At 36.2% G+C, this 27,586-nt stretch overlaps 1 protein-coding gene across 3 annotated transcripts in view; it reads right to left on the reverse strand.

Moving 5' to 3' along the window:
* Window positions 1-27,586, reverse strand: part of LOC145671096 (anoctamin-7-like) — a 1,175,643-nt gene that overhangs the window by 578,411 nt on the left and 569,646 nt on the right. Inside the window, exon 3 of one of the 3 annotated variants that reach the window (XM_081739857.1) lies at window positions 22,751-22,795. The exons of the other annotated variants lie outside the window; for them this stretch is intronic. Within the exon in view, the coding sequence (XP_081595983.1) occupies window positions 22,751-22,795 (45 nt within the window). The remainder of the gene's footprint in view (window positions 1-22,750; window positions 22,796-27,586) is intronic. 3 annotated transcript variants of the gene reach the window in all.

The raw sequence follows: 27,586 nt of genomic DNA on the forward strand, positions 1-27,586 counted from the left end.
TCTTTCACTCTTGTTTAACCGCTTTTGAACCGTTCAATTAAATGGTAAACACTTGGCCGAGGCAAAACATTCAGCTCCTGGTTCACCTTCAGACCACAAGAAGTGGATTACGGAACTTGTTCTATGGTGAAGTTGGGCAGTGATGTTCCCATTTTTACTTTGCAACAATGCAAAGTGAACTGATGTGATAACGCTGAAACCTGCCACAAAAAAGACAATGGTGTCATGTATCGGTTTGCGAACGCAGAGAGCCACACAGGTAATCTACAAACGATTAGATTTATTAGAGTATGTTCACTTACACTCGTACAATAAAGATTTAGTTTCAATATTGAATTGATCGAATAGATGTCATCAGACCCGTAGCCAGCCCCAAAATTTAGGGCGACCCGGTCGAAGTTTGGGGGGCTCGATCCAACCACATTATAGGTCATCACCATATTATAGTTCACTTGTAAGCCTACCGTGGAAAAATTTTAGGAGGAACCAGTAATAATTTAGGAGGGCCCGGCCCATCTAGACCCCCTGGATACGGGCCTGGATGTCATGGTGGTTCATGATTTTTATATAAACATGAGTTTATGGCCAGATTATTGCTATTATGTATCAAGCCACTAAACAACACACTGTCAATTCATATATGAGTATAACTATTAAATACATTTTTACAACCGATTCAGAAGCTGGGAGGGCCTTCTATGTACAATATTCTAAGTTACTAATGGAATTACCTAACACAAAGTCTCAAAATAATGGATTTTTTTAAATGCTACAAATATTCATGTAAAGTTATTGGTTCCGTCGTCATACAAATGGAAAGCTACTAATGCTATTTTAACAAACATTATTCTCTTCTCTCTCTTTGCCCTTTTACTAAATATAATTTTCTTTCTTACTTGTTGTTTGAGTTTTTTTGTGTGTGTGTGTGTCAGATATTGCACTGGAAGATAACCACAAAGTTTACCAGACTACAAACGTGTTTAAATCACAGAAAAGATAAGCTAAATATTTCTCTTTAGAAAGGTTCGCCAAAATTTAATCGACCTGTAAAATTTGTCGTTTAGAATATATGTGAAAGATAATGCTGAGCCCAAAAATGTTTTGTTAGTTCTTTTTGTATAGGCTATGTTTAATAAATACGTATGTTGAAACGAACAAGCATGAAATTATATTCGTGAAAACAAGAAATTTTCCAGACATGCCACCTGGATTAAGAAATGTTACAAGGAAAATCAAATAAACGAATGTTCTAGCTCATGCAGTGAATATCATTAATAAACTATAAAATACTTCAGTATCCTGCAGAGATAATATTTCGGCAGCTTCTGGGTCCGCGGGTCTCTCCGGGTCACTGGTCTCCGAGTCTGTCCGGGTCTCTAGATCTGTTCGGGTCACCGCGTCATACCAGACCTGAGAAGCGAAACCCGAGCCTTACCCAGATAAAAGTAGTGACCCGATGAGCTATAAACCATTCCATTACTGCCCGACTTAACCGTACAAGACAAGCTCCATGGGCCAAACGGTGTTATACTGTTCCCAATAAACGCTCATATTCAAAAGCTATGTTCGAAATAATGTCCAATAGCTGCATGACAAACCTCCAGTCTAGGATGTAAAGATTGCTGTGCACGTTATATTATTTCAGTCTACAAGGTAAAACAGGCTGCTTTAACACAGCATCTCATATTGTAGGTAATCGTTGATGTGTCCATATATACAGTGTCATTTACAATTCCCTACAAAAAATCTAAATGGTTGGAATCAGGGGGACGGAGTGTCGCAGATTCTCTTCTTCCTCGAATCCAACGATGAGAAACATTTCGTCGACAGACTCTGGTTTATGAGCCGAACACTATAGGCTGGGTAGCCGTTGTGCTTGAACAATGTGTTATTCCTAGTCTTCAGTGAATTATCTTTTAACATCGGCAGAATATTTTTCTTAGTAAGATGACATACTATCGGAAATCTAGTACGCCTCCAATGAAAAACGGCCCTTTGATATATTTGCCCACTATTCCACACCAGACATTGACACTTTACAGACTCTGTCGTTCCACTTACTTCGGAGGTTCACCTGTCAATAAGTAATAAATATAGTTTCGTCAGGAAACAAGATACAAGACAAATGAGGAGCATTATGGAGTATTCTAGGATGTAATGCCCATTCACAAAATTTTTGACAATTATGATCATCGTTTCCATTAGCTCCTGGTGGAGTGGCACATGATAGGGTTGGATCTTGTGATGATGGAGTACAGGCCAAAACACCTTGCGATGGAACGTGTACTAAATGTGGAGTTTGTCGCGACAGTAGCCAAAACACTAACATTAGCTGGCATGCAAGTTACTAGTTTGTTTCTCGTACGAAGATGAGATGTTACATTTCCAATTTCCCGTAATTGGTCAAAAGGATCACGAATAATTGTCAACTTGGTTTACGACTTTTGGGATATCTCTCAGGATACACTGTACTCGACAGCACAGCATTCCTTCTTCATTCCCTATACACTAACAACAAGTAAACCATTTCAGCGTGCGAAAATGTAATATTATCGAGCAAATCCAGCATGCTCTACTTCGCTGATCCCTCACAACTACAGTAACAAGGCCGCCCACATGTACTACGAAATATACAAACCCAACCCCGAATCATAGCACGAACAACATCATTTCCATGTTGCCTGCGTCATACTTGCGCTGGAGAAGACCCTGCGTAGCGTAAACTCTAACGCTCTCACGTTTAGTGCAGGCTGTCTCGGGTTCGATTCCTGGTGGGGATGTTCGGTCGAAAAGGTATGCTAAGCTTTTTCAAGATAGCTATCCTGAGTAATGCTTGTCCTTTGTTTTCCTCTTTCACACCAGTAAATGAAGGACTGATACCTAATATAAAGGTTCCAGGCAGCTTCCTTCCTTGTCTATTCCTTTCTCCTTTTTCCTTCCCCGGATAATGTGCTCGCCGAGGGGGCACCATCCGTTTTATGCAACAGACATAAGATCATAGATGCCGGAAACGCCCAAAAAGATGTATAAATAATAAAATCGTACTTACACCGTTGATTGGGGCATTGGCATTTGTCCTATGTTTCTTCCGACGATATTTCTTGATGGATAAGACGCACGAAATAAACATAATTAACATCTCCAACACTTGTACTTCCCACTACATGACATTCAAGGCAACATGACATAGTGTTCTATTTTTAAAGTACGTTTTTTTAAACTCCTATTCGACTGTTTTACTTTAATGAAACATAAATATCAGCCTTTCTATATGCACTTGACTTGCATCGATAATACAGGGTATCTCCGGAATGGGAATGATGGTTTTTAAAAGTGTATAGAAAAACATGCATTTTAAAGGATAACTCAAAAAGTTTATTTGGTCTTACAATATTCATTCTAACTCAGTATAACTCCACGTGAGTTTCATTTGTAACTCTTACAATATTTAGGCTGATCTCAATCTCTCTCTCCACGTATTCTGTAATCTGAGGTGTTACTGAAGCAATCGCATTCCTAATACGGTTCTTCACTTCATCCAGGTTACGCACCTTTTCACCAGAATACATGTGGTCTTTCACATACCCCCACAGGAAGAAGTCCAGGGGGTAACATCAGGAGAGCGTGGAAACCACCTAATTGGCCCATCACGGCCTATCCAACGGCCAGGAAATTCAGTACCAAGTACTCTCTCAGTTGTAGGCTCCAATGTGGCGGGGTACTATCAAATTGGAATATCATTTGAGGTTGCAAATGTTGTAACTGGGGAACACCAAAATGTTGAAGCATGTCTAAGAACACATTTCCTGTTATGGTTTGCTCTCTGAAAAAGAAGGGGCCTATGTGTTAAAGCACATCAAACATTCAATTTGGGACTGTCTCTAGAATATTTTATGTACGCATGCGGATTCTCAGATCCCCATATTCTAACATTGTGTCTGTTAACATTGCCAGGTAAGTGAAAAGTTGCCTCATCAGAGAAAACAACGTTCAATAGGAAATTATGGTCATAATGAATCTTGCCCAGTATTTCAGTAGCAAATGCTACTCTCTGTGGCTTGTCGTTGGGCTTAATTTCTTGCAACAATTACACCTTATACACGCGCAAACGTAATCGTTTCTGTACCACATCGTGCAATGTTGACTTTGGAATTGCCAATTTCCTGCTCGCTGCGCGAATTGACTTCCTCGCGCTATGTGAGAAACAATCTCTTATTGCTTTCATATTTTCTTCTAAAACACGCGATTTACCACCGCTGTGTTGTTTCACTACACTCCACGTTGATCAAAATTGATCCTTCCACGCCTGAATACTGTTGCGTGATAAAGGATCCGTGTGGTAAACATTTTTCGAAAGTTTCATTGAATTTCAACAACACTTTTTGCCACTGCAAGCACCACATGCATTGCGCCTTTTCGACAGCCGACGTCATTTCTGTTTATCGACGATACTAGCGCCGTCACCGGTAGTTGTTCAAGTATGAAAATTTGCTGAACAAAACTTTTCGAGTTTTCCTTCAATATGGATGTTTTTTTCTTCTATATCTCTGACCATATTAAAACTATACACTTTTAAAAACCCTCAGTCCCATTCCGGACCGGAATAGTACCTTCCATTCGGATCTATTCGCTGTACAAATATTAGGTAACTCACCCTGTATATATACCATGTCACTACAGAAGCACGTGGAAGAAAGTTTTACTACCTATTACCATAAACAAGTGTGTTTCGTTTCACACTGTGAAACTACGATAGACTATTCTTTTTTTGTAATAAAAAAAAAGTATGCAACTACAATATTGAAACCTGAAATGATAAAGCTATAAGTTCCTATTGTAAAAGAATGATGGAACTTTATGTTCTCCAGATGCTGAATCCATATGAAAGACATTTCCTTATTTCTCTATTATTACTATATGAAAATTAACATGAAAACTGGACGTTGTATTAGGTTTCAGTAAAAGGAAAAGCTATATTCAGGTTAAATCTGTTGTTCGGATCTTGAATCAATACCAGAAAATATTTTATCGGTTTCTATTAATGGAAATAAATATTGGAACATGAAGTGGTAGTAGGTTCCTGTCATTCCCGAGTGCAATAAAGGAATAAAATCGGAGATAGACATATTCTTGCGGTACTAATCCAATATATAAATGAAAGTATTTCTGACTGTAAATGACCATTTCTGCACTATGACTATCTGTGTTGAAACCGAAAATTGTAAATACAGAAGATTGTTCGTTTTATATCCGACAATTTTTGATAGATACTCACCTTAAGAGATACCGTGCCGCCACCACTGATCATGTTCTATTGGACCCCCAGCATTGTGGACTATCACATGGTATCGCAGTTTCCATTACAACAAACTCTGGCGCATGACAGACATGGGAATTCTGTCCCATTCCTCCCTGCAAGCTTTCCATCGATCATGCAGGGTGCGTGGGCAGCGATGTTGAAGACGTCGTTTCAACAGTCCAAATGCACAAAAATTCATTGAACTGGCATCTGGGCTTTTCAGAGGAATGTCTTCAAACGGAATGACACGAACTCCTAATTTCTGTGCCATTTCAAGATAAAAATGTAGTGATGTTCTGGCGGTATGAATTGAAGTCTTGTTCATATGGATCATTACTAGATTCGTGTCCATTCTATACAACTGCGGGATGTCTCTCCTACAGATAGGTGTCACAATTGATTCTTGGAAGTATCTTGCATTCATCTTCAAATTTTTGTTCACTTTGCGTATCATCAACTCACCCTCATATCCTAATCCTGTAACAACCATAAAGCCACGAGGGAAACTTTCTCTGTACAACGAACAAACTTGCTGTCCCTTGTCGTCAATGTCATGTTTTGTGATTGCCCGAATGTGACTACCAGCAGCGAGATGGACATATGATTCATCCATTGTGACAACTTTCTTCTATTTGGAACCCGCTACGTACTTTTCATACATTTTACTGCAATTCATTTTATGTTTGACAATGTGACGTGGAAGCAAGTGGTGTACACGAGTCTTCCGCATACACTTCAACCCGAGGCGCTTGTGAATTGTTTCGTTTACAGGTGACAGTGCGAGGTGAAATCTGTGGCCCATATCACGTTGAGTCGCAGGGATTTTTTTTTTTTTTTGGCACGCCAATCGACGGATCCCTCTTAGCATTATGAGTGTCACTTTGCTTGAACCCCTTCTCCTGGTGGTTTTCGTGGGTGAATGTTTCGCAAGAAGAGCCTGTTGTGTGTAACGATCCACAATAGTTTTCACAGTAGTCACTCCGAGAGTTAATCCATTCTCCCAACACTGATTTACAATGCATACGTACGAAAACTTATCATGGAAAATGGCCATTACCCAATACTTGTTGATTTTCGGCTCCATTTGATAACACTTACTACCACACACACGTACCTACAATGTCATACATAATATTGCTCCCGACAGCAAACCCATTGTTCCAGCCTGATATGCCAGGTGGCAGAATCGAATCGAAAGTGGTCGGATATACAGCGAACAACCTTCTGTATTCATCACTTCGGGATTAAATAGAGATAAAGAACGAAACTAACGCTATCTATTACAGTTTTGTCTTTACTGTGGCAATCAGTGTTGAAACTGGAAATCTTAGATTTCCGTGATTTTCGTATTGAATAAATGGTTAACGAACGAGATGAAACTTATCCTTGGAATGATGAATCCATATCATAAAGCCATTTTTTACAGTTTTTACTCTATAGTGATGAATATTGAAACCGAAAATGGTAATAGATTTCTATTACTTCTGGGGTTGTTAGGAAGGTAAAGGTAGAAATGTAATCTATTCCTGGGACTCTGAACAGATTTAAAAAAGAAGAAGAAAGAAACGAAAAGAAAGAAAAATGCTTCACATATTTATTACTATTTTTGCTCTATGGTGATCAAGTTCAAGCCTGGAATGATTGATTTCTATCACTTCTGATTAGAATAGAGGGTTACAAGGGAAGATAGAACTTATTGCTGGGAGGCTAAATTGATTTTATAGAAGTGCTATCACCATCTCTTACTGTTTTTGCTTTATGATCAACATTCAAACCGGATTTGATTTTGAGTTTAGGATCCATTTCAGTAGTGATGCTATATGAGTCTTGGACCTACAGTTTTAACATAGGATCCGAACCACACGAGCAAGAGCCGAGATTCGAACCCGGGTCTCCCATGTGACATTAAAACTGAAATAATTGGCTCTGACACCTATTGACAGACGAACTTATGGACATAGTTGTTTGATAAGACTTTCATTACTTATTCATTGAATAGTTTGTAAATTTGATAAATTAATAAAATTTTGTGAAGTTAGTTAACTCTTTAAATGAATTTTCATTTCAAGTACGAGTTACCAAGTCTATACTCATACAAGATGTTTTCTCTTGATTGTTCCTTCGAGTTTCGATCGTCTATCGCATATAATAAAATATAATTATCAAATATATGTTGCAGTTAGATAAGGTATTATGTTAGTGGGGAAATTCTATTAGAACTAAAAAGCTTTTAAAATTATGTTATGCAACCCAACCAACAACTATGTTGTACAGGTTGCATATCATCTTCAATTCATTTAAAGCATAAAAGTAAGGTGTGATGCATCAATTGCGTCAGTTTCGCCAAAGATTATTCTGTGTTTAACTTCTACTTCCAGTGTTGTAATTAAAAAAAAAAATACTTGTTTATAGTTTTACAATTATTAGCATACAATTTTAGGAGATAGTAAATATTTTGTTAATTTATTCTTATGTATGTGTCTTCATTACCAATATTATCCATTCATCTATCTACAGCGCCCTACTTCACCCTTCATTGGTATTCTCATTCTTATTGCAAGAGGTCCTTCTATTTATAACAATTATTTTATTTCATCACTTCTTTCACTATTAATTAATTTTCGCTTATAACTTTTCTTTAACTTAGTCATATAAAAGTTTTGTTTTCAAGCTTGAGGGTCTAAAATGACTAGTTAATCGAAATTTTGTTTACATATGATTTCTTTAAAAATCCTATTTAATAACCGTATTTGTGTTTGTTTTCTTCAAAAAATCTCTAAAATTGAGATAATGATATTCTAGCAATTACCCATAAAAGTTCCTACACTATAATTAGTAATAATAATAATAATTCTACAGGTTGCAATTGCATACTTTGCAGCCCTTGCTGTTGACACTATGTTTTAAGATATCTGTATATGCAATATGCTAATTATATATGTGTTATTTCTTATTATAAATAGAGTATACCAGATCTGAGTTTTAGTTTATTTAATCTATTTTATAGTGTTTGATATAATTCATACACAAACGTTTAATGTGAAATTATCTTCTTTATGTTTGTTGGTCGTTATACATGTAAACTATGCAGATACTAATTACAGCTTTCCTACCTATTTTAGCTTGAAAAGAAAAAATAGCCAACTCTATAGCATGCTTACCTAGTCAAGTTAGCCACTTTATTCAGTTGGATAGCTAAGATTTGGATAGCTACTTTCAAAAAAAAAAAAAACTTGAGAATATTCTTTTTCTTTTCTTTTTTCTTTTCTTTTTCTTTTTTGCTTTTAACAGTTTCTCTTCGTTCTGAAGGGGGTTTCTCCGGTCAGTACATAAGAGGCCGCTCCAAGTGGTCTTTGCAGGTTATTTAGGTTTCACTTCGAGAAGGGTTTCTCTGGGATATACAAGTAAGATATGCAATCTTCAGTTGGAGCTGTGTTCTCTGTGTTAGAAATTTTAATTTGAGCCTATAATAATGGATGATGTGTTGTTCCCGATGACAAGCTTTGAAGCAGGCAGCATATCGCTCGGAATAAGCTATTTCTGAGGGCACAACGGTTTGACTTGTTCTTAATTTTGAGTCAGTTTGATTTATTCCTAGTTATGGCTACGTTAATCACTTCCCGGAAAGGGAAACCTATTCTTTATGGTACTTTTTAGTAGGGAAAATTTAGCATTTTCATTGGAGACAAGTGCCCAGTTATGGATATTGTGTTTCTTCAGTTTAGAGTTTCCATGGTTTGCATGGTAGCGGAACAGGTTGTGGGAATTTAGAGAGAGAGACTTATTCTGGAATAAGAACAAGAAGGGGCCTTCTTTACGAGGTTCAACGCCATTTTAAGATCAGAATTTGTTTGTTTCTAGCTAGTTGTAAAATTAGAGTGTGGCTTCAGTTCTCGATGCGAGAGCTTGAAGGCTGTTATTGTATTAAAACCTAAACTCATATCGAGCCTCTATTGAAGGCGTTTATTCCTCTGGAGAGAAGAATTATTCTGTATCCAACCAATATAATCCATTTAAGAATCTGAAGAAATTAGTCATCCTCCTGATGAAGGATCTTTTATAGACAGTCTATGCTCACGGTTTTCGGCCAGACAGCTGTCTTTAACGTATTGAGAGAATATGATGGCCCGTAATAAAACGCAGGTCTATTACGCTCTCTTGCGATAAGACCATAACTAGTTGCAATAGATGAAATCGCTTCATATTGAAGTTTCAATTTTATGAGTGCTTAAGTGTGTGACTGCTTCTCTCGACGGAGAAGTTCATCTGTTATTTCATGACAATTAAACGGAATTTCTTCCAATATTAAAATACCATTCTTAAGTAAAATATGATATTGTATATGGAAGTTTGCCTGAACTTGTGGTGTTTAGTATACTTGTCTTTTCTTTTAATTACCCTAGACATACTTGTCAGGCAATTTAGTTTTATTTTAGATGAAGAAATATTATGAGATTAAGAATTTGTTTTTATATTTTATTTTAAACTAACAGAATACCCGTTCTTCGCACGAGAAGAATAGTTCACTTTTGGACATAAGGAACTGAATTTGAATTTAAACTGCATCGGAAGTGTTACTGTTCGTCTTAGCGACCCCGAAAACTATAGATTAGACATTAATATTGGTCATTTTCGATCACTTTTTCTCTCTCTCTCTCATCTCTCCCTTCTCCAAGTTGCGGGGCTAAATTTGGATATAAATGGCATCAAAAGTGTCACTATTCATCTCTGCGATCCCGAAAACTATGAATTCGACACTAATGTCTCTAATTTCTCATGTCCCGTCTCGTCTTATCTCGCGAACGAGACGAGGCAGAACCCTTTCATACGACACGAGACGAGACGAGATGTCTTGTAAAATGTCTCATGTCTCGAAAATGCAAACATAGTTTTTGAATTTGTTTAAAAATTTACAGACCCAGATTTACCTGTATTTCTAAACTCAAACTAAATATTTTGATTAAGTCATGCGACCTCTAAAGCCGCTGAGATGAACGGATGCTGGTGGGAAAGGCCAAGATTGAAGCTGTCAGTGGTCATATAGATTGCAGAAGGAAATCCCCCTTTATGAGAAAAGATATTGAAAAACCTTCAAAAAGAAAAGTCTCCTCTGTCTATTGAATGAACCAATCGTGATACATGAGCTTCCAGGAATATCGTCCTTTATCTCTTTTTCCAAACTCCCCTTGCTGTAAACTGAGTAATTCTAATTTTTTTTTTCATTTCTGGCTGGAATGATGATAAACAAAACAAAGACAGGAAAGGTTTTTACAAGGTTAGTAAACCGAACTACCACAACCATCCATTCCATTTGAAAACTGGATGCGGTGTACACTCGTCGCAAGTTGTATGAATTGAAATTGAACCGAGCAACTAAACCCACCTAAATGAAGAATCTTGCGAAAACGATGTGCTCTATTTGAGTCAAGCAGATCAGTCAATGCTGTCAGTTAGTGGCCCGCCAAACGGAATGATGAAAGTTCTGGCTGAGGTTCTGAGGTGGCGGAAGAGAACAGGATACAATAGTCTTTATTCTTTCGTGGCGGTATTCTTTTTGGTAAATGCACCGAAAACGGCAATTCAAGCACAACGTTATCTTGCAACTAAAATGTTGTCTTCTCTCTCTCTCTCTCTCTCTCTCTCTCTCTCTCTCTCACACACACACACACACACACACACACACACACACACATAGTTTTACCATTTTACCAGTTGCTCGCTTACTTAGAGGGTCATCTGCAATATACAGCATTCATGTATTAAAATTCACCTCTTCGTGGGGGAGCCTGACGAAGGACAAAGAAAGCCAAGAGATCGTCGATGGATCTTTCAAATTGTTGTTTACCTTCAGTAGTTTATGATACTAGAGTTGAAGGATTTTACAGGGGTATATTTGTTTTGTTACGCGGAAATGCTGAATCGGACCAAAGTGCAAAATTGCCCTCTGCTTCCATGTAGAGAGGAGGAGAATATTTCCGTTTCCTAGTGAATAATATTAATTAGAACCTGAATTATCTTCAGAAAAGATTTCCTACATGGCACATAAAACCTTTCGAAGTTGACAAGTGTAAAGAACATTTAGTATAATATTCATGAAACTCCGTTGAAAGTAGAAAATGTCATAAGAACGGGCAAAATTCGAACATTCAGGAACATAAATAACAGAAAAGAACTAGAATACCAAAACCATATTTTTAACCCTGCTATAAAATATATAGCCTATATTTTACTAATTCCTTACCCCCATGAAACTAACCTTGTCAAGGATATTCCCCCAAATCATTCACACTGAAATCTCTCTTATCCCGTAGGATTTCTCCCCCCTGACACACTGATACGAAAAGACAAATAATGTTAAAATCCATACATATACCCCTTCCGAGACTCGAACCCAGGGATATCGATCTATCGAGCCATTGATCTATCGTTGCAGACGCTTGGCTTGGTATGATGGTGTACGGCTTACGATCACGAATAGATCACGACAATATAAGAAAGTGTTTAAAAATGTCGCCAACTTTAATTTTAAAAACTAGCCACGCAAAAAAACATTTTCTTACGCCAGTAGCTAATCTGGTTGTATCGTCATGATTGTGTTACACAAACGGAGTAAACACCACATGGGGCGAAGACCCCGCGGGTACGGGGATAAATTTGCACCATGGGGTGTAGACCGTCCCCATGCATTCTTTCCTCCGATGTGTCGTTCAGCTTCCACTACTACGGCACTTTAAGTAGAGTTTATTGTGCAGTAACCTACAAAATTTAAATCAAATAGTTTCTATTACTCAATAAAATTATTTTGTTTCATGCCATTGTTTTTTTTTTTAAATAATCGCAACAAATCTAAACATGATAGAATGGAAAGTAGTTTTTGGATTGGTCTAGGTTAACACTGGAAAACTAAAGGCTGGAATATATGAAATCAATTTGTGTGTGTGTGTGTATATATATATATAGTCATTCAGGGCAAGTCCGACACTTGGAAAATACCGACATTTCTAAGCTTAAAGCGCTGTCAATTCTACCTGGAAGTGAAGGAGTTGGCGTATCCAGTACTAAGTGAAACTATGGGGTCTATAGAATATATATCTGTAAAAGTTTAAGAATAAGTAGAATAATTTGACGAGAAAGGTCTAAGTTTATGAGGTAAGGTGTGTGAGATGTGTGAGAAGTTAAGCATCATTGTAAAATTTGAGTATGTTTTGTTAAGCTCTTGTTTGAAAGTAAAAGCTGTATTGTTCAGCACTCATTGTGGATAACATACAGCTGAAAGTTGTGCAATCGCAGGTAGTTGGCTCGTCAGTGTGCAGTGTTTCTAACTTGCAAAAAAATATAGTTAAGTGCAACATATACATTCGGGGTACTTTCGACACTCACATTTGGGGCACATTCGACAGATGTTTCCCCCCCCCTTTCGTTGTGATTTTTAATAACTATGTATAAAAAAACTACATTAGTATTAATATTAGAATGTCTGCATCCTATTTCCATTCCATGAGATGCTCCTGGAATTTGAACAAATGTCAGTAGCCATAGAGGCCGTAAAGAATGTAATGCTACTTGCTACTGCTTCAAGAGCTTTTGAAGCCCCTCAGATATATTACATGGCAGGTTATTCAAAGTTAACTGCAAGAAACATTTTGGTGAACAGACAACATTTACTGAAGAAGGCGAACACGCACTAAAAGAAAAGTTAATTGTATTAGACGGATATGGGTCCATCCGAGAAAATAAGACGTAGTACTGTAAAGCGAAAGACAATGGTGCCAACCTTTCAACATCTGCACGGAAAAAAATAGTAAAACAGAAAAATCAAAAGGTAGTGACACATAAAAGAATATACAAACATAAAAACGTGGCAAAACATGGTTACAAAAATGTGAAAACTCAAAAAGAAAATTATTGTGCTATCTGCCGAGGTTGGTTTTACGGCAAAAAGAATTCCGCTGATTGGGTTCAATGTACAAAATAGTTTCAGTTGTTTAACGAGGACTGTTTTCTTCACCCAGACGATCGCTTCTTTGTGTGTCAACAGTGTGAAATCTCTGACAAATATGAGGATAATGTTTGCTCTTTACTGTATGTGAAGCTAAAACTAATATTTTAATCTATAACCATAGTTTTGATAACATATGATTAACATACATTGACAAATACTTTATCATGAGGTACAGAATTTTTCTACTCTCTGCACTTGCTCATATTTAGCACATGATTTTTAAAAGAAATTCTTGTTTCATATATTTCTAGTAACTGAACAAATTTTGTGATTATTCTTTCCCTCATTTGTAACTCAGTGACATTTTTAAATATTTTCCGTAGCTGTAAATAAAGGTACTCTACATTCCTAAACTTATAGATTCCCGTGTTAGTTTAAAGTACATGTGCGTTGTAGAATTATTAGTGACACTATCATAGTACGTAAGGGTTTTAATGTTGATATCGGTATTACCCCAACAACCTGTCGGTCTTCCCCATAGAGTTGGGGAAGTCCGACACTTCTTCATCGTTCATTTCAATTGTGCCTCCACAGCCACGCATTGCTTTTGTGTAACATGTATTGCATCTGCCAACTAGTTGAAATAATATGTGGTTATTTGGGGCAATACCGACACCCTAAGGACATTAACGCTACTACAAAATTGTAATGAATTATTAAAGAAACGAATTATAGCCCATGATTAAGTATATTATTTCAGCTTGGTTGATCCTAGTTGACAGCTAGTTGATCCTACACACTTTGGCGTAGGATACCCAGGTTCGAGTCCCAGCGGGAGCTCATGTGGTTCGGATTCCATGTTAATCAGTAGGTCCGGTCTCATACAGCGTTGCTGCTGAAAGTTGCGTTAAAATCAAAATCAACTCAACTCCTGAGTTGCACGCATATTTTTGCTATTGTATATATATTTCACACTGTATTTGGATACTTTGTTTTAAAGAAATTGATTTTAAGCCTTTTTGCTTGCTATACGAATTTAGGACATCCTCTTTAATAATCTGTTTTTATTCTTCCGACGAAGAAATACTAATTATATAAATATAGCAACAATATGTTTTTAATTCGAAGCGATCTTTTAGCGACAAAGAGAATGACACACAAGGAATCGTTGTATTGTTATCCTAGTCCTCCGAAAGAAGCTTTTCTTTTGCAGAAGGAAATAAAAACTACAGACGACCAGCCACAAAACCAAACCCTCCCTCTCTCATCTCATTTCTGTTGGAAATAATTTCCCCTCCGGCGACAACGTTCTTCTTTGCTCTTTGTTCCATTCCTTCCTCTTTCTTTTTTTCCTTATTGTCTGTCTCCCTCCCAACAACAACCCTGTACTTCTTTTGATGTATTTGAGTGAAATTATTTTTCCTTCTACTAGTACAGTTCTTCAGACGGACTAACGCTCTATTTCTGGTTCTCCAAACTTCTGACTTTTTGAAAAGCATTTTTCTTTTCGTTCTTTTCGTCCTTGTTCTTCGCTCTCGATTTGAATGAGATTGTTCTTCCCCTTTTTTCCTATTATTTTCTTCTTGTTTCTCGATTCTTTCCCACAGTCTCACACATACAAATAGTGCGCACACTGGAATCTTTCCACAGCAATATATATAGCATACTTGTCCTAAATTATCATTCATTATTTACACCCTTTTATAACTTTTTTGGAAGTTAGGTTATTATCATCATTATATTAGCAACGATCTTTTCCCTCCCCACTGACAAAAAAGTAACTTTTGAAAAGAAATGTAGGTCTATTAAGGGTGATTAAGGATATTTAGAACACATACAAACACAATGAGGATTTACAGCTCTTTGTGTCATTTGTTTCTAGGTCAATTAGCTCTTTTTCTCTTATTTTAATTGTCAGATACTTGAATTGTTGCCAACCTTCGAATCTCATTGTTTCTTTCATGTTCCAAATAAGCATGAAGGAATTTCATTTTAATGTTAGCAGAGTGAGGAAACTTTCACATGGTCAGCACTGTACTGTTAGCAGATTGAGGAAAATTTTCTCTTTGCCTGCACAGTTTTCGCAAATTGAAGGAAATTTCACTTGGCTGCTATGGCACAGTGTATGTTGATTGAAGAAAATTTTACTTATAATCGGTATAGTACATTCGTAGATTTAACGAAATTCCCCATAGCAGTATAGCACAGTGTTCTCGTAGATTGAGGAAAATTTCCGTAATATACGGAAAATTTGTAACAAAATTTAGCAAATATTTGAAGTTTTTTAAAGAATTGAGAGGGTGGATAGATCAGAATAGCCAAATCCAGACTTCCCCTTTATAATCCGAGTTTCTTATTTGTGATTCTCGCGATTCTACTTGTTCTATGCGCATTAAGAATTGAAGAGTTCGTGAAGTAAGTGTAGATGTGAGTGAATTGCGGTGCTGTTTTTTCTAGTGGTTGTAAATATTTGTTCTAGTGAATTTCAGAACAAATGAAGACAATAAAACCCAGCAATGATAATGGGAAATATAATTTATTTTATTTTTTCAAAATTTGCTTTACCAAAACTACTTTATAAATATATACACTGTCCACGTGTTCGTCCTTCCGGAAGAGAAAAGTCTCAAAAACTAAGTGACAGATGACCAGGATGGAGAGGGGTCAAAAGTTTGGAATCGAGTTCCTTAAGGGAGATATTATTCAAACCGGAAGTGGTAGCTATTAGCCATTTCCGGTTTTTACGTTGATCACTATAGAGTAAAAACGGTAACAGATAGCGAAAAGCGGTTTTCTGCAATCCATTAAGCGTCCCAAGGATACATATATTCTGTTTTCAACCTAATCTTTCTACTGAAACCTGAAGTGCTCGAAATCAATTGATTAAGAGTGTCAAAAATAGATTTCATCTCCATCTCTCCATTAAAACTGGTAATTATAGTGCGTCGGGACCGGAAAACAGCAAATTATGGATGCGTTAAAATATGAAATAATACTTTTGATAAAGTGCATAGTTTCAAATATCTAGGATCAATATTAACAGAGGAAAATCATATTCACGAAGAAATTAAATGAAGACTAAAAGCAGGGAATTCGTGTTACTATTCGGTTCAAAATCTCTTGACGTCGCGAATTCTGTCGAGGAATTTGAAGCTTAAAATATACAAAACGATAATTATGCCTGTTGTTCTGTATGGCTGCAAAACATGGTCACTTACTCTGAGGGAAGAACATAGACTGAAAGTATTTGAGAACAAGATCCTGAGACGAATATTCGGACCCAAGAGGAACGGGAATGGGGAATGGCGGAAACTTCATAATGAGGAACTACATAAGTTATATGGTCTACCCAACATTGTTAGGGTCGTCAAGTCTAGAAGACTTAGGTGGACGGATCATGTAGCTAGAATGGAAGAAAGTAGAAACGCTTTCAAAGTCTTGACTGGAAGACCAATCGGAAAACGACCATTAGGAAGACCTAGGCGCAGATGGGAGGACAATATTAAGATGGATCTCGCAGAGATTGGAATACAAAGTAGAAACTGGATGCAATTAGCTAAGGATAGAAGTCAGTGGAGAGCTTTTGTGAACGCGGCACTGAACCTCCGGATTCCATAGGCCATGGAGTGAGTGAGTGAGTGAGTGAGTGAGTGAATTATAGAAATCCATTACAGCTTCCGGTGACAGTGAGAAGCGACCTTTTAAAATCATTTTAGCCTTCTAAACATACGTACTATCCATCTTTTCTCTTAACTTTCTATTCCAATTAGAACGGGCAGAAATCAACTAGTTATGGTTTTAACGTTGATCGCTGTAAGCAAAAACGGATAGATAACGAGACGCGGTTTCGGCAATTAATTAACTGTCTCAATCATATGTTCCACCTTCACTCTAATCTCTTTACTAAAACTGGAAACGATAAAAACAATGATTTGCAGCTTCAAAAATAATTGAAAATAATATCACATAATGCAAACCAAACTATTTTAACGATTGTAGTTGGCACATTTCTTTATCATGTAACACAATGAATCTTTCTATGATCACACGTGAATAACTGTTATAAAATGATATGCATGAAACTAGAAATTTACAAACTAGGAAAATATTTGACGAAGAAGGGGAGGTTTTAGTAGGAAATTCGTTTCAGAAAATCCACAAACACCGTTTCGTTTGCTTAGTTTTGACAAGGCAGTGAGCGTACTTGAAAGCAAGGACGGACTCCTGGGGAGAAAAGGACACTGAAAGATTCTCAGTTTTTTCTCACAGAGCTTTTGCACCACTGGTGCCTGTGTCCTGCGATTCCTCCTTCCCCCCCCCGCGGGATCCGTCTATGCCTAAACAGAAGCAATGATTTAATCCAGATGATTAATCTAATAACCCAGATGACTAATCTAATAACTAAGCTTGAATCTTCCCAATTAGTAATACATTATATTGTAATGTCCTTATTTCTGACCCTTATCTTGAGTTCCCCAAAGTTTCAGTTGAAGAACTACATTTACGAATCTTCTTTTAAATTTTTTTTTTTTTTTAAGGAAATGCGGAGTGTTGTTTGTTTGTCAGTTTGTTTTCTCTAGTAGAGACGAAAACACGACGTGATCGTGAATTTAAAAAAAATCGAATTTAAGACTTTAACGAACTTTAACATTTCATGGCCCTACATGCCCAGAAAACTATTTTTGGATGACTGTTCGTTTCTTCCCCAATCTGATCGTTCTAATGTATGCACACTCATTCAGAGAGACCATTCCTTTTAACTTAATCGAACCAAATTTTTGAACTTAATGTTTCTACAAGATTCTCCAAGGAGAACTTACAATTTTCATTTTATCCACAAAAAATTTACTGGAGAATGGAAATGTAGAAAATACTATTTTCTCCAAAATGAGTCCAAAAATTTTGTTTAGTTAATTCATAAATCAATATTTCATTAATACCAGTTAATATAATATAGTTCATTTTACTAAAAACATCCAGACTGGGTAGCTTACTCTTGGGTTAGTTCTTTTTGGACATTTTTCTCAAAAAAATAATTCTGATAATTTTCCTCCTCTTCTTTCACCGTGTCTTTTACAGCTTTCGCGTTTACCAAGTTTCCGCTCCGTACAGTATTGTGGGTTTCACTGCGGTCTTACAGGCTCTTGCCTCCACCTTGACACTTACCCTTTTATTACAAAGAATACTTGAGATCTTCCAATTCATCCATCTCCCCTTTATTCAGCGCTCTATTTCTGTCTCTAAACTCCAATCTTTATTCACAGTATAACCTATGCATTTAAGCGTGTCCTTCTATCTGTACGACTGACTCTCCATCTCATCCGAAATTCATATGTGGTGTTCTGTTTTTATTCCTTAATCTCCTATTCCCCACCCCTCTTCTGTGCTCTTCTAATTTCTCTTCTAACTCATCATCTCTATTGGCATTATATAAAACAGTGTAATCTGCATACACCATACACCAGGGTGATTTGTTTTTAATGCCTTCAGGTAGAATATTCGTAACTAGATTGAATACATATGGGGTCAGGAAAGATCGTTTATATAGTTTCACTCCTGATAGGTATCCAGTACCTATAACCTACGCTGCTCTTCATCACGTATCTTGAGGAAGCCGAACATATTTTTTCTGGCCTATCTCTGGTTCTCATGCATCTCCAGACTTCTTGGCGCGGTTCTCTGTCAAAAGCTTTCTCCAGACTATTTGTTCCTATCTCATAAAGAAATATTTCATTAATAATTCTACAATGTAATGAAGAATTTTTCATGAAAAAATCTTTAAAAAAAGGTGTTCTATTCTTAAAGTGAGTTTTCTTCAGATAAGGTTTTCTCAAAAAGAGTCTTTTTTTGTAATTTTGGTTGCATTTCAAATATAAAGATTTCAGAAGTAACTTCAGCAAGGTGTGATTTAAGTTTAGAAATCAAAGCAAGAAAATTTAGGGCGGTGATCTGTACCTTTTATTCTTAAAATTGGATCTACAACTCACGCTTGAACAAGGAAGGAATGAATATAATACATTGCTGATTAGAGAATTTTCTTTTAGAATAGTGGTTTCATCAGGCATATGAAATGCTGCAACTTTGCAATATTACATTTTTAGAAAAGAACTATTATACATATAAATTTCATTGAATCAAACTCTCCTTCTAGTTTTATTCTCTCTCAACTATTGTGAAATTGAAATGGAATTACTTTCGATTTGTCACCAGAGATGAAATTTAAAATATTTGAATAATAACTATTACAACTAGTAAGTCTGGCTATTTTAGACACCATTGTAGTGCATTTAAAAATAGAAGGCAAGATTTTTTAAAGAATTATTATTAAGCCCACTTGGTTTGCTCGTCAACGCTCTAATACCACTTCTTGTTGGATCAGTGAAGTCAAAGTTTGTCCGGTATGGTTAGATGAAAGATGGGTGAATCTTTGCATTCATCAGATGGTAATAGTATTGCGTCGTCCACCCAGCGTTGTAAGGGTAAATGAGGAGCTACTTGAAAGAAATAAGTAGCAAATTCCAGTCCGGAAAGTCAGCATTAACAGCGAAAGAAACCGATATACTGACCACACATAATCTCAAAAGCATGAGTACCAAAACTGGCTGGGAGACCCAGTCAGTAAGAGGTCTTGCGTCAGAAGTTTAGAGTTTTTATTTTTATTTTTTATTTTTAATTGGTTTGCTCAGCAGTTGAACAACAGCTGAGTGTTTCGAACGTAAGTAACTTCAGCGTTGAGTGAGTGGGCGCTACCATTTTTCTCAGCACAAAGGGAAAGTAGAGAAAGCAAGATGATAAAAGCACAGAGAAACAAGGTTACAAAACAACTAAATTCACTTCGTGCTTGATGAAACACTAAAATTGGAAACTCCAGATACCAAATAGTTGTTAATGTTATGAATAGTAAAAGGTACTCGCAATTATGATGGAATTTAATGGAAAGCGTAGTATGAATTCAGAGTAACAAAAATGTAACTAAATGAAATAATGTAGAATGCAGGGAAAAATGAGTTTACCAGTATAGTTGTCCACAATAAGCATAAATATGACACTCTTTTTTTGTCAATGCCACACTGAATGAACTAAAATATTAACACCATGCTATGCCTACAAGCTCAAAGAATAATACCACAATAAGTTAATATATGAATGAAGATGGAGTTGAAGTAGATACAGTTAGTTTGGATTAAGAGTTTTGATTTAACATGGACTACAAACACTTTAACTTATTATATATATATATATATATATATATATATATATATATATATATATATATATATATATATATATATATATATATATATTGTATCAAAAGTCCTGGTTCATAGGCCAAGTAAATTATAAATAACGATACGAAAAAAATGGAAAGAAGGAGAAATTACTGGAAATTTGGAGATTTTCAATCTAATCGGACCATCCGTTTAGCCAGCACTGCTGTAAGGCACCCAATGCTAAATGAATAAGTAATGTTTTCAGTTCGGCAGGCTGTTCGAACGGAACGTAATGACGTGCAAAATTGACACAGGAAATTTGCACATTGTTGTGTGAGAAAACCTAGAACATTCATTTCCTAAAAGTGGTGTATGCTTAACATAATGATGGCCCAAGGGAACAGCCCCTCCCTATTTATATACGGTCTATGAAAATATTTAAGGAGGAGGGAAGTCACAACAGTTCAATGTAAGTAACACATACGTTAATGCAGCTACACCAATAGAAGCTTCATGAGCATACTAAAGTCGTAGTTTGATGTATTATTAATCGATTTTTATCCAGTTTTCGATTACTAACAGAGGAAATTACAACCTTAATACGCCCATGAGGCTTCTCTTGGTAATAGCTGAGTTAACGTATGTATCGTTTCCATGAAACAGTTATCATATTTTGTACGAAACAACATACGCCAGAGATATATCATGAAAAGTGTTTATAGCCTATGTTAAATTGAAGCTCTTAATCCATACTAGCTCCCTCTTACGATACTGAAATTGCAGCTCCCAGTTTCCGCTCCTATAGAATGAAGATTAGGCTTGCAATAAGAGGGGATGGACATTCTGTTTTTGTCATTATTATTTCACGTCATTATGCCAACGTCCTGTCCACATTGGTTAGACTATACTACCCCTCGTGAGATCAGCGAAGTAAAGCAATACGACTCTGGTCAGAGGAAAGACGGATGACCGTTCGTACTGATCAGATTGTGTTGGATTGTGGTGTGTAGCCAGCGTCATGAGGAGAGCTGGGAAGCTATTTCTTGCGAACACTGGTCTAGAAAGTCAGCATTAACGGCGAGGGAAGTCGATATGCTGACAACACATTATCCCCAAAAGCATGAATGCCACGAGCTGGCCAGAAGGCCCTGGACACTTGAATGCTTTTGTGCAAGGAATTTAGCTTAGTTGTAGTTATTCCACATAGTAATGCAAGTTGAGGTTATAAAACATGGAACTAAAATCTTTAAGTAAAACCCGAAACTCCTAGTAAGGTTTAAACATGCGAACGTGTGGAACAGAAAAGAGAACACTTGCCATAAAACTATGATAGAGGGGCCTACTAATTGTTTTCTGTTGAAGTAACATTACCAACTCAAAATACTTATTATCTGACGAAAGTAAACACCTACGTTTTATTAATCTGTGTTGCAATATTGCCAGTATATTACTTATTGCCTTCATCAGACATGTGTGATGAAGGCAGCGAATAATATAGGGCCTATTGCGAAAACTGCAACACAAGTTAATAAAATATTGAGGTTTACTTTGGTCAAATTATATTTTTATTTACGTGTTCGTAGTCCCAATAGTAGAAGAGCAGTATTGGGATTAACTCTTAAGCAGGCCTGCCAATTCGTGTAACATTAGATGGGAAATGTCACACCCCACACGTTTATTTTCGTGTAGATTAGCAATCATATGCAGATGAACATTTATAAGTTACTAATGCAGTCATAGTATACATACTTAAGCAATGATAAATTTCACACTCAGAGTTGCCAACTACATAGAATTTTCTTATCTTGATATATAACGAGGATCTTTTCTGCTACAGTAGTATTTTTACATGCATATTAGCTTTATTAAACACATCACATTACTTAAATATTAATTTCTAATTATATCATTAAATCAAGGGTTGCCAACTATACTTAATTTCTTGTAACTTTTGATTGATTTTAGTTTAGCGCCCCTTTCAGCAGCGAAGCTATATGACACATGGGCCTACAGCATAACGTGGGATTCGAACTACATGAGTTCCCATCGGGAATCGAAGCCCGATCCTCCTACACCAGAAGCGCATACGCTGACCGCTTAGCCATGAGGGAGTTCGAATCCCACGTGTATGTCATTATGTTCCCAATTCACATCTCCTTGAAATATACAAAAGAATATTTTCCACCCAAGCATGTATACTGTATAGCATATTTGACTGCATCAGCTCACTTCTCAAATAATAGACAATTTTATTGTGGGATTTTTCTTTTATGCAGTACACAAAAGTTTAATACATACCAAGGAGTGAATTATTCTTTTCTGTAGTCTGTGTTTAATGGAAATCTGAAAAAAGATTAAAATTTTGTCATGTATTAACCTTTGAAATATTCCAAGTATAAGCGCAACGTTTCTCAAACTTTTCACAAATGGAGATACTTTTAGTAGCCAAAACATTCTACGGACCACCCTACTGTTGTTTCGTTCAAAAAGAAATTTATCAAATTCCTGTTAATTTAATTTAACAATAATACATTTATATAATATATATTGTATAACCTTTACCTCATTAAATTATACAGATTGACCAAAAAGTCACACAACCTTTGCGCAAACATTTAATAACTTTTTCTTTTGTTGCAGATGACAGGGGGTGGGGCAGAGCCCTATAGTACAGTACCAGCGAAGCATTGCTATATAAACTGGAGGAAAGCAATTATTATAGAAGAATACATACAGAGTTTGAGCTATAAAACCACTGCGGCACGCTATACGGTGTCACATCCCGGCAAGGGATCTCTGAGTAAATCAACAATTAAGATGTCATATGTCTCTCGAAGTGATCGACCGACTACTCATCGTGAACTGCATACACTGAAGGATATTAGCACAGGTTGTCTATTTAGAATGATGTGTCTTACGGTATAGCAAGTACTCCAATAAGGAAATCGTTGGAAATGTTTCCGTACAAATTCGCAGTAGCAAGAGCTATTGGCAGGTGATTCTCTCAAACGTGTTAAGCATCGTCAGTGGATCATAAAACATAATTACTTACGAGAAGGAGTTGTATGAATGGTATTTGTCAGACTGTACTTGGTTTCACTTCGATGAATATGTGATTAATAAAATTCGCGTTTGTGGTCGACTGACAATCTGCATTTACTACATGAATCCTCCTTTACGCTCACAAGATCGGTGTGTAATGTGCTATGTCTCAAAAGAGAATTTTCATTTTCTTCTTCCGCACAACGGTCAACAGTCAATGTTATCTATAACTAGTCAGACAACTTTTTGCTATTCTTACTAGTAAGGAAAAAGGAAAGGACATAGTTTCAACAGAACAATACAACCTCCCATACCTCTCAGAGACCATGGAGTATTTAGAATCAATGTTATCAGGACGGTTTCCTACCGACCTCACTCGAGATTTATTCTTATAGAGATCTGAAGTCAGCAGCTTACATAACTCATCGCATACTTTGGAAAACTGCAGATCAATATTCAGCAAACGCTTCAGAATGTGTTGTGGAACACGATGAGGGGGATACACATGTGTAAAGCAGTAAATAGTAGCCATATTCAACAACTATTGTAGTATCTCCATGGGTTGCGTGAGTTTTTGATTACCCTGTATAATGTATTATATATATAATCTGTACTTGTTTGGTATTTTCAACTATGGTGAGTGAAAATCAATTCACTTGAATTTTATTACTTTCTGTTTAATGTTAATCTAAGATGATCACAGTTTGAGAAACACTGACCATGCAAGAGGAAGATAACGTTGGTATTCTCTTAGCTCTGAAGTCTGCAATGTACCGTCTGCTTGTAACAATTGCATTCGAATGCTACAGAACGATACCGGATGCTCCCGCAAATAGAGTTACCAGTTTAGTTTATCACAGACTATATTTATCTTTTTTATGACTGCTTGGCAACTAAGAAATCACAGTCGCTTATGATTTAAGATTTAGGTTATAACACCAAAGGTGCGATCTCTCCGGTCCTATCTGACCAACTAGCATTACAATCCTCAGATAACGGATAAAGGGTACATCTACAACACAATAATGAAAAAAGAGGTAAAAAGTGCGCTTATTCCCCTTCTTTATCATGCTGGAAATAGGAGAAATTTTGGACTAAAGGCGAACAGGTAAACTACATTGCTGCAATCGCATTCGGTCTTGACAGCCGTTGAAGAACATGATTTGGTTACTTTTCTGTGATTTCATAGTTAATTTTGTAAAGATTTTTTTTTAGCTAAATAGAGAATGTGAAATAAGATCCACAAATTTTATCGGTTATACTTGAGGATTGGGTTTGTGAGAACATAAATAAATATTTGTATAAATAAGAACTAACTTAAAATTATGTGCTTAGAAGTAAGTTGTGTTTGTCATGTGTAATTCAAAAAGATTCCTTCTTAATTTGTGTTAAGACACAAATGATGGATGTAGAAATTCAGTAGAAAGTAAGTAGGCATTCCTTTTAGAATTGTTCTTTCGTAGAATGCGAAAACACTATTCCTCGAAAAGAAGTAATAATAATAATAATAATAATAATAATAATAATAATAATAATAATAATAATAATAATAATAATAATAATATAGTGTGACGTTCACTTTTATTTTTTAAAAGAGTGGTTAGTTTAGTACAAATATGGAAACAGTAGAAATTTCGCGAAAAAAGTTAATATTAGGCATTGCATCATATTAATTTCCAAGACACATCTCACAATTTTTCTCGAAAAGAGTCAAGCCCTTGTAAAGAGAAAGATTATTACTAGAATCAAACCTAAAAAATGACATGTGCTACAGGCCGAGGCTAACAAACCGAATTCCTCTATTTGAAATCAATCAAAGATCAATCTATATCCAAGCATGGAAGTTCTGTTGTCTCCGAGTTCTACTTCACGATTAAAAAAATGCTTGAGTTAATTCAACACAATGACACTCTTACTTTGACACATACCTAGTAAATGCTGACATATGCCTGGTGTGAATGTTGACACATATCTGGTGCTGCTTCAACTTCATCAGACTTTGGAGTAAACTATCAAATAGGTAGTGCTGAAATCAACTGCCTGACATGGTGGCATATCGTATGGAATGATTTTAGTAGCCCACCATTGATATTTTGAGTTCCCGAATGATAGAAAAATGTTGGAAGTGAACAGCAATGTAATTAAACATGGTGTCAAAATGTTCTAGGTCCATTAGCCTTTATAAATAGCATTTATGGGTTGAAATCCATCCAGAACACTGGCACACATGTCCATTTAATTTTAATGAGAAGCTCACATACCGAGTTTTTTTTTTCCTAACTTCACCGGATTGTGAGATATTGAATTTTTCGCATAAATTAGCCCAGCTTCCCTCTTAGGATACAGATTTTTATTAAAGTAACATTTAAAGATATCAGTTCGATTTGGTAACTATATTGGTAGTTGGTAACTATATTCAAAAATTCACTTCAATCGGTTCAGCTGTTTCCCGTGATTCCGATCATACAACAAGATCTGCTTAATTTTTACTTATTAAGATTGTCTAAAACACACACACTGACAATACTATCAATCCTGTACTAAATCTTAGATTTCCATGCAGTTATACATAAGACAGATGTCTTTGGAGAAATCTTGTATAGAAGTTACGGAAACTTCCTACAATTAAGTTTCTCTCACTTATTTTGCTTCACAAGAACATAAAATGAAGGTAAATACTGATGACTTGTTAGGTTTTTAAGTCGGCTTCTGGAAACTTCGCAGAACTTTGTTATTGGGACTGAAATTAATGAAATAACAGAAGTAATGTCTGTGCAGAGCGCGGTGATTAGCGTTTCCCTTGAGATCTTGTTAAGAAGTTAGCAGTCCTTGTTAATAATATTAAGCACAGTTTACTTTACCATAAATTATGTAAAGGACGATTATGTTATTCGAAGTTGTAATCAATTCTTATAACAAGAACAAAATTTAAATGCAAAATTGTAACTTATTTAAGTCAATTTTGGAATGAAAAACTTTTGAATAAATATTATGGAAAAATACAGGAGAAATTGAGAAATGATGAGAAATTAGAACATATCTTAATAAGCACATATTTTTATCAATAACTTTGCAATGAGTACCAACTTTAATACGGTTTTCTTTTGCAAAGAATTCTCTAAGTTGAATGCGGTTTTCTTTGGCAATACATTTACTAACATATATAACGTTTTCTTTCGCGTGGAAAAAACGGAAATCTTTGAACTAATCGTTAAGTGTACTCAAATTAGTTTAAAGTGTTTTTCAAGTGATTTTAAGATCTGTACGTTAACACAGGACCGGTCAAGAGGGGCCTAAACTTTTGAGAAAGAGATTTTTTCAGAAAAAAAAAATCCTCATTTTCTTCGAATTCCCCTCTTCAGGTATATGACAAAGACACGCGAATGGCACCGTTTAGAAGATTGCTTTATTATGAAGAGAATGAGGTACAAACTATGATCCTAGGGTAAGTAGTAATGATGCAGTAGCTGCTTGACTGAAAGGCTAAAATTTACCTTCAAAATCCCAAAAGGGATATAGAACAATGAGATCTGAGCCACCTTAATGAGTTCGATACTCTCTCACCGGGAACCAAACCTGGGACCTCACACACCAAAGGCACGTATGATAGCCACTTAATAGTGTGGAAGATGTCTATTTATCCTTCGGGAGTTGCTGACAACAAAACATAGAAGAGATAAATATACTTCCTCACAAATCTTCCTCACAGTGTATTTTATACGTATGCGAGGGTCAGTGAATTACGAGTTAGGGTATGTTGAACAGAATGTTTCACACTTACAGCAAAGTATTGTCCGAAATTGTTGAGGCATTGCCCAACTGTGATAATAGTCGCACAATGTTATGTTCGTAAAATTCTTCTGGCTGCTGTTGGAACCAATTTCACACGCATTTCTTGACTTCATAATCCTTTTGAAACCATTATCCCCGTAGTGCTTTATTAAACTCATCGAAGATATGAATGTCACATGGGGGCAGATCTGGACCATATAGAATCGTGTAGGACTGCCCACACCCATCTCACAAGGAACGGACATGAACGTGTCATCCAGACATACGAATCAAACGTAGTCCATCGATAAACATAACAAA

Source organism: Thermobia domestica, chromosome 15 (genome assembly GCF_964235325.1).
Source record: "Thermobia domestica chromosome 15, izTheDome1.hap1.1, whole genome shotgun sequence".
Classification (NCBI taxonomy): domain Eukaryota; kingdom Metazoa; phylum Arthropoda; class Insecta; order Zygentoma; family Lepismatidae; genus Thermobia; species Thermobia domestica.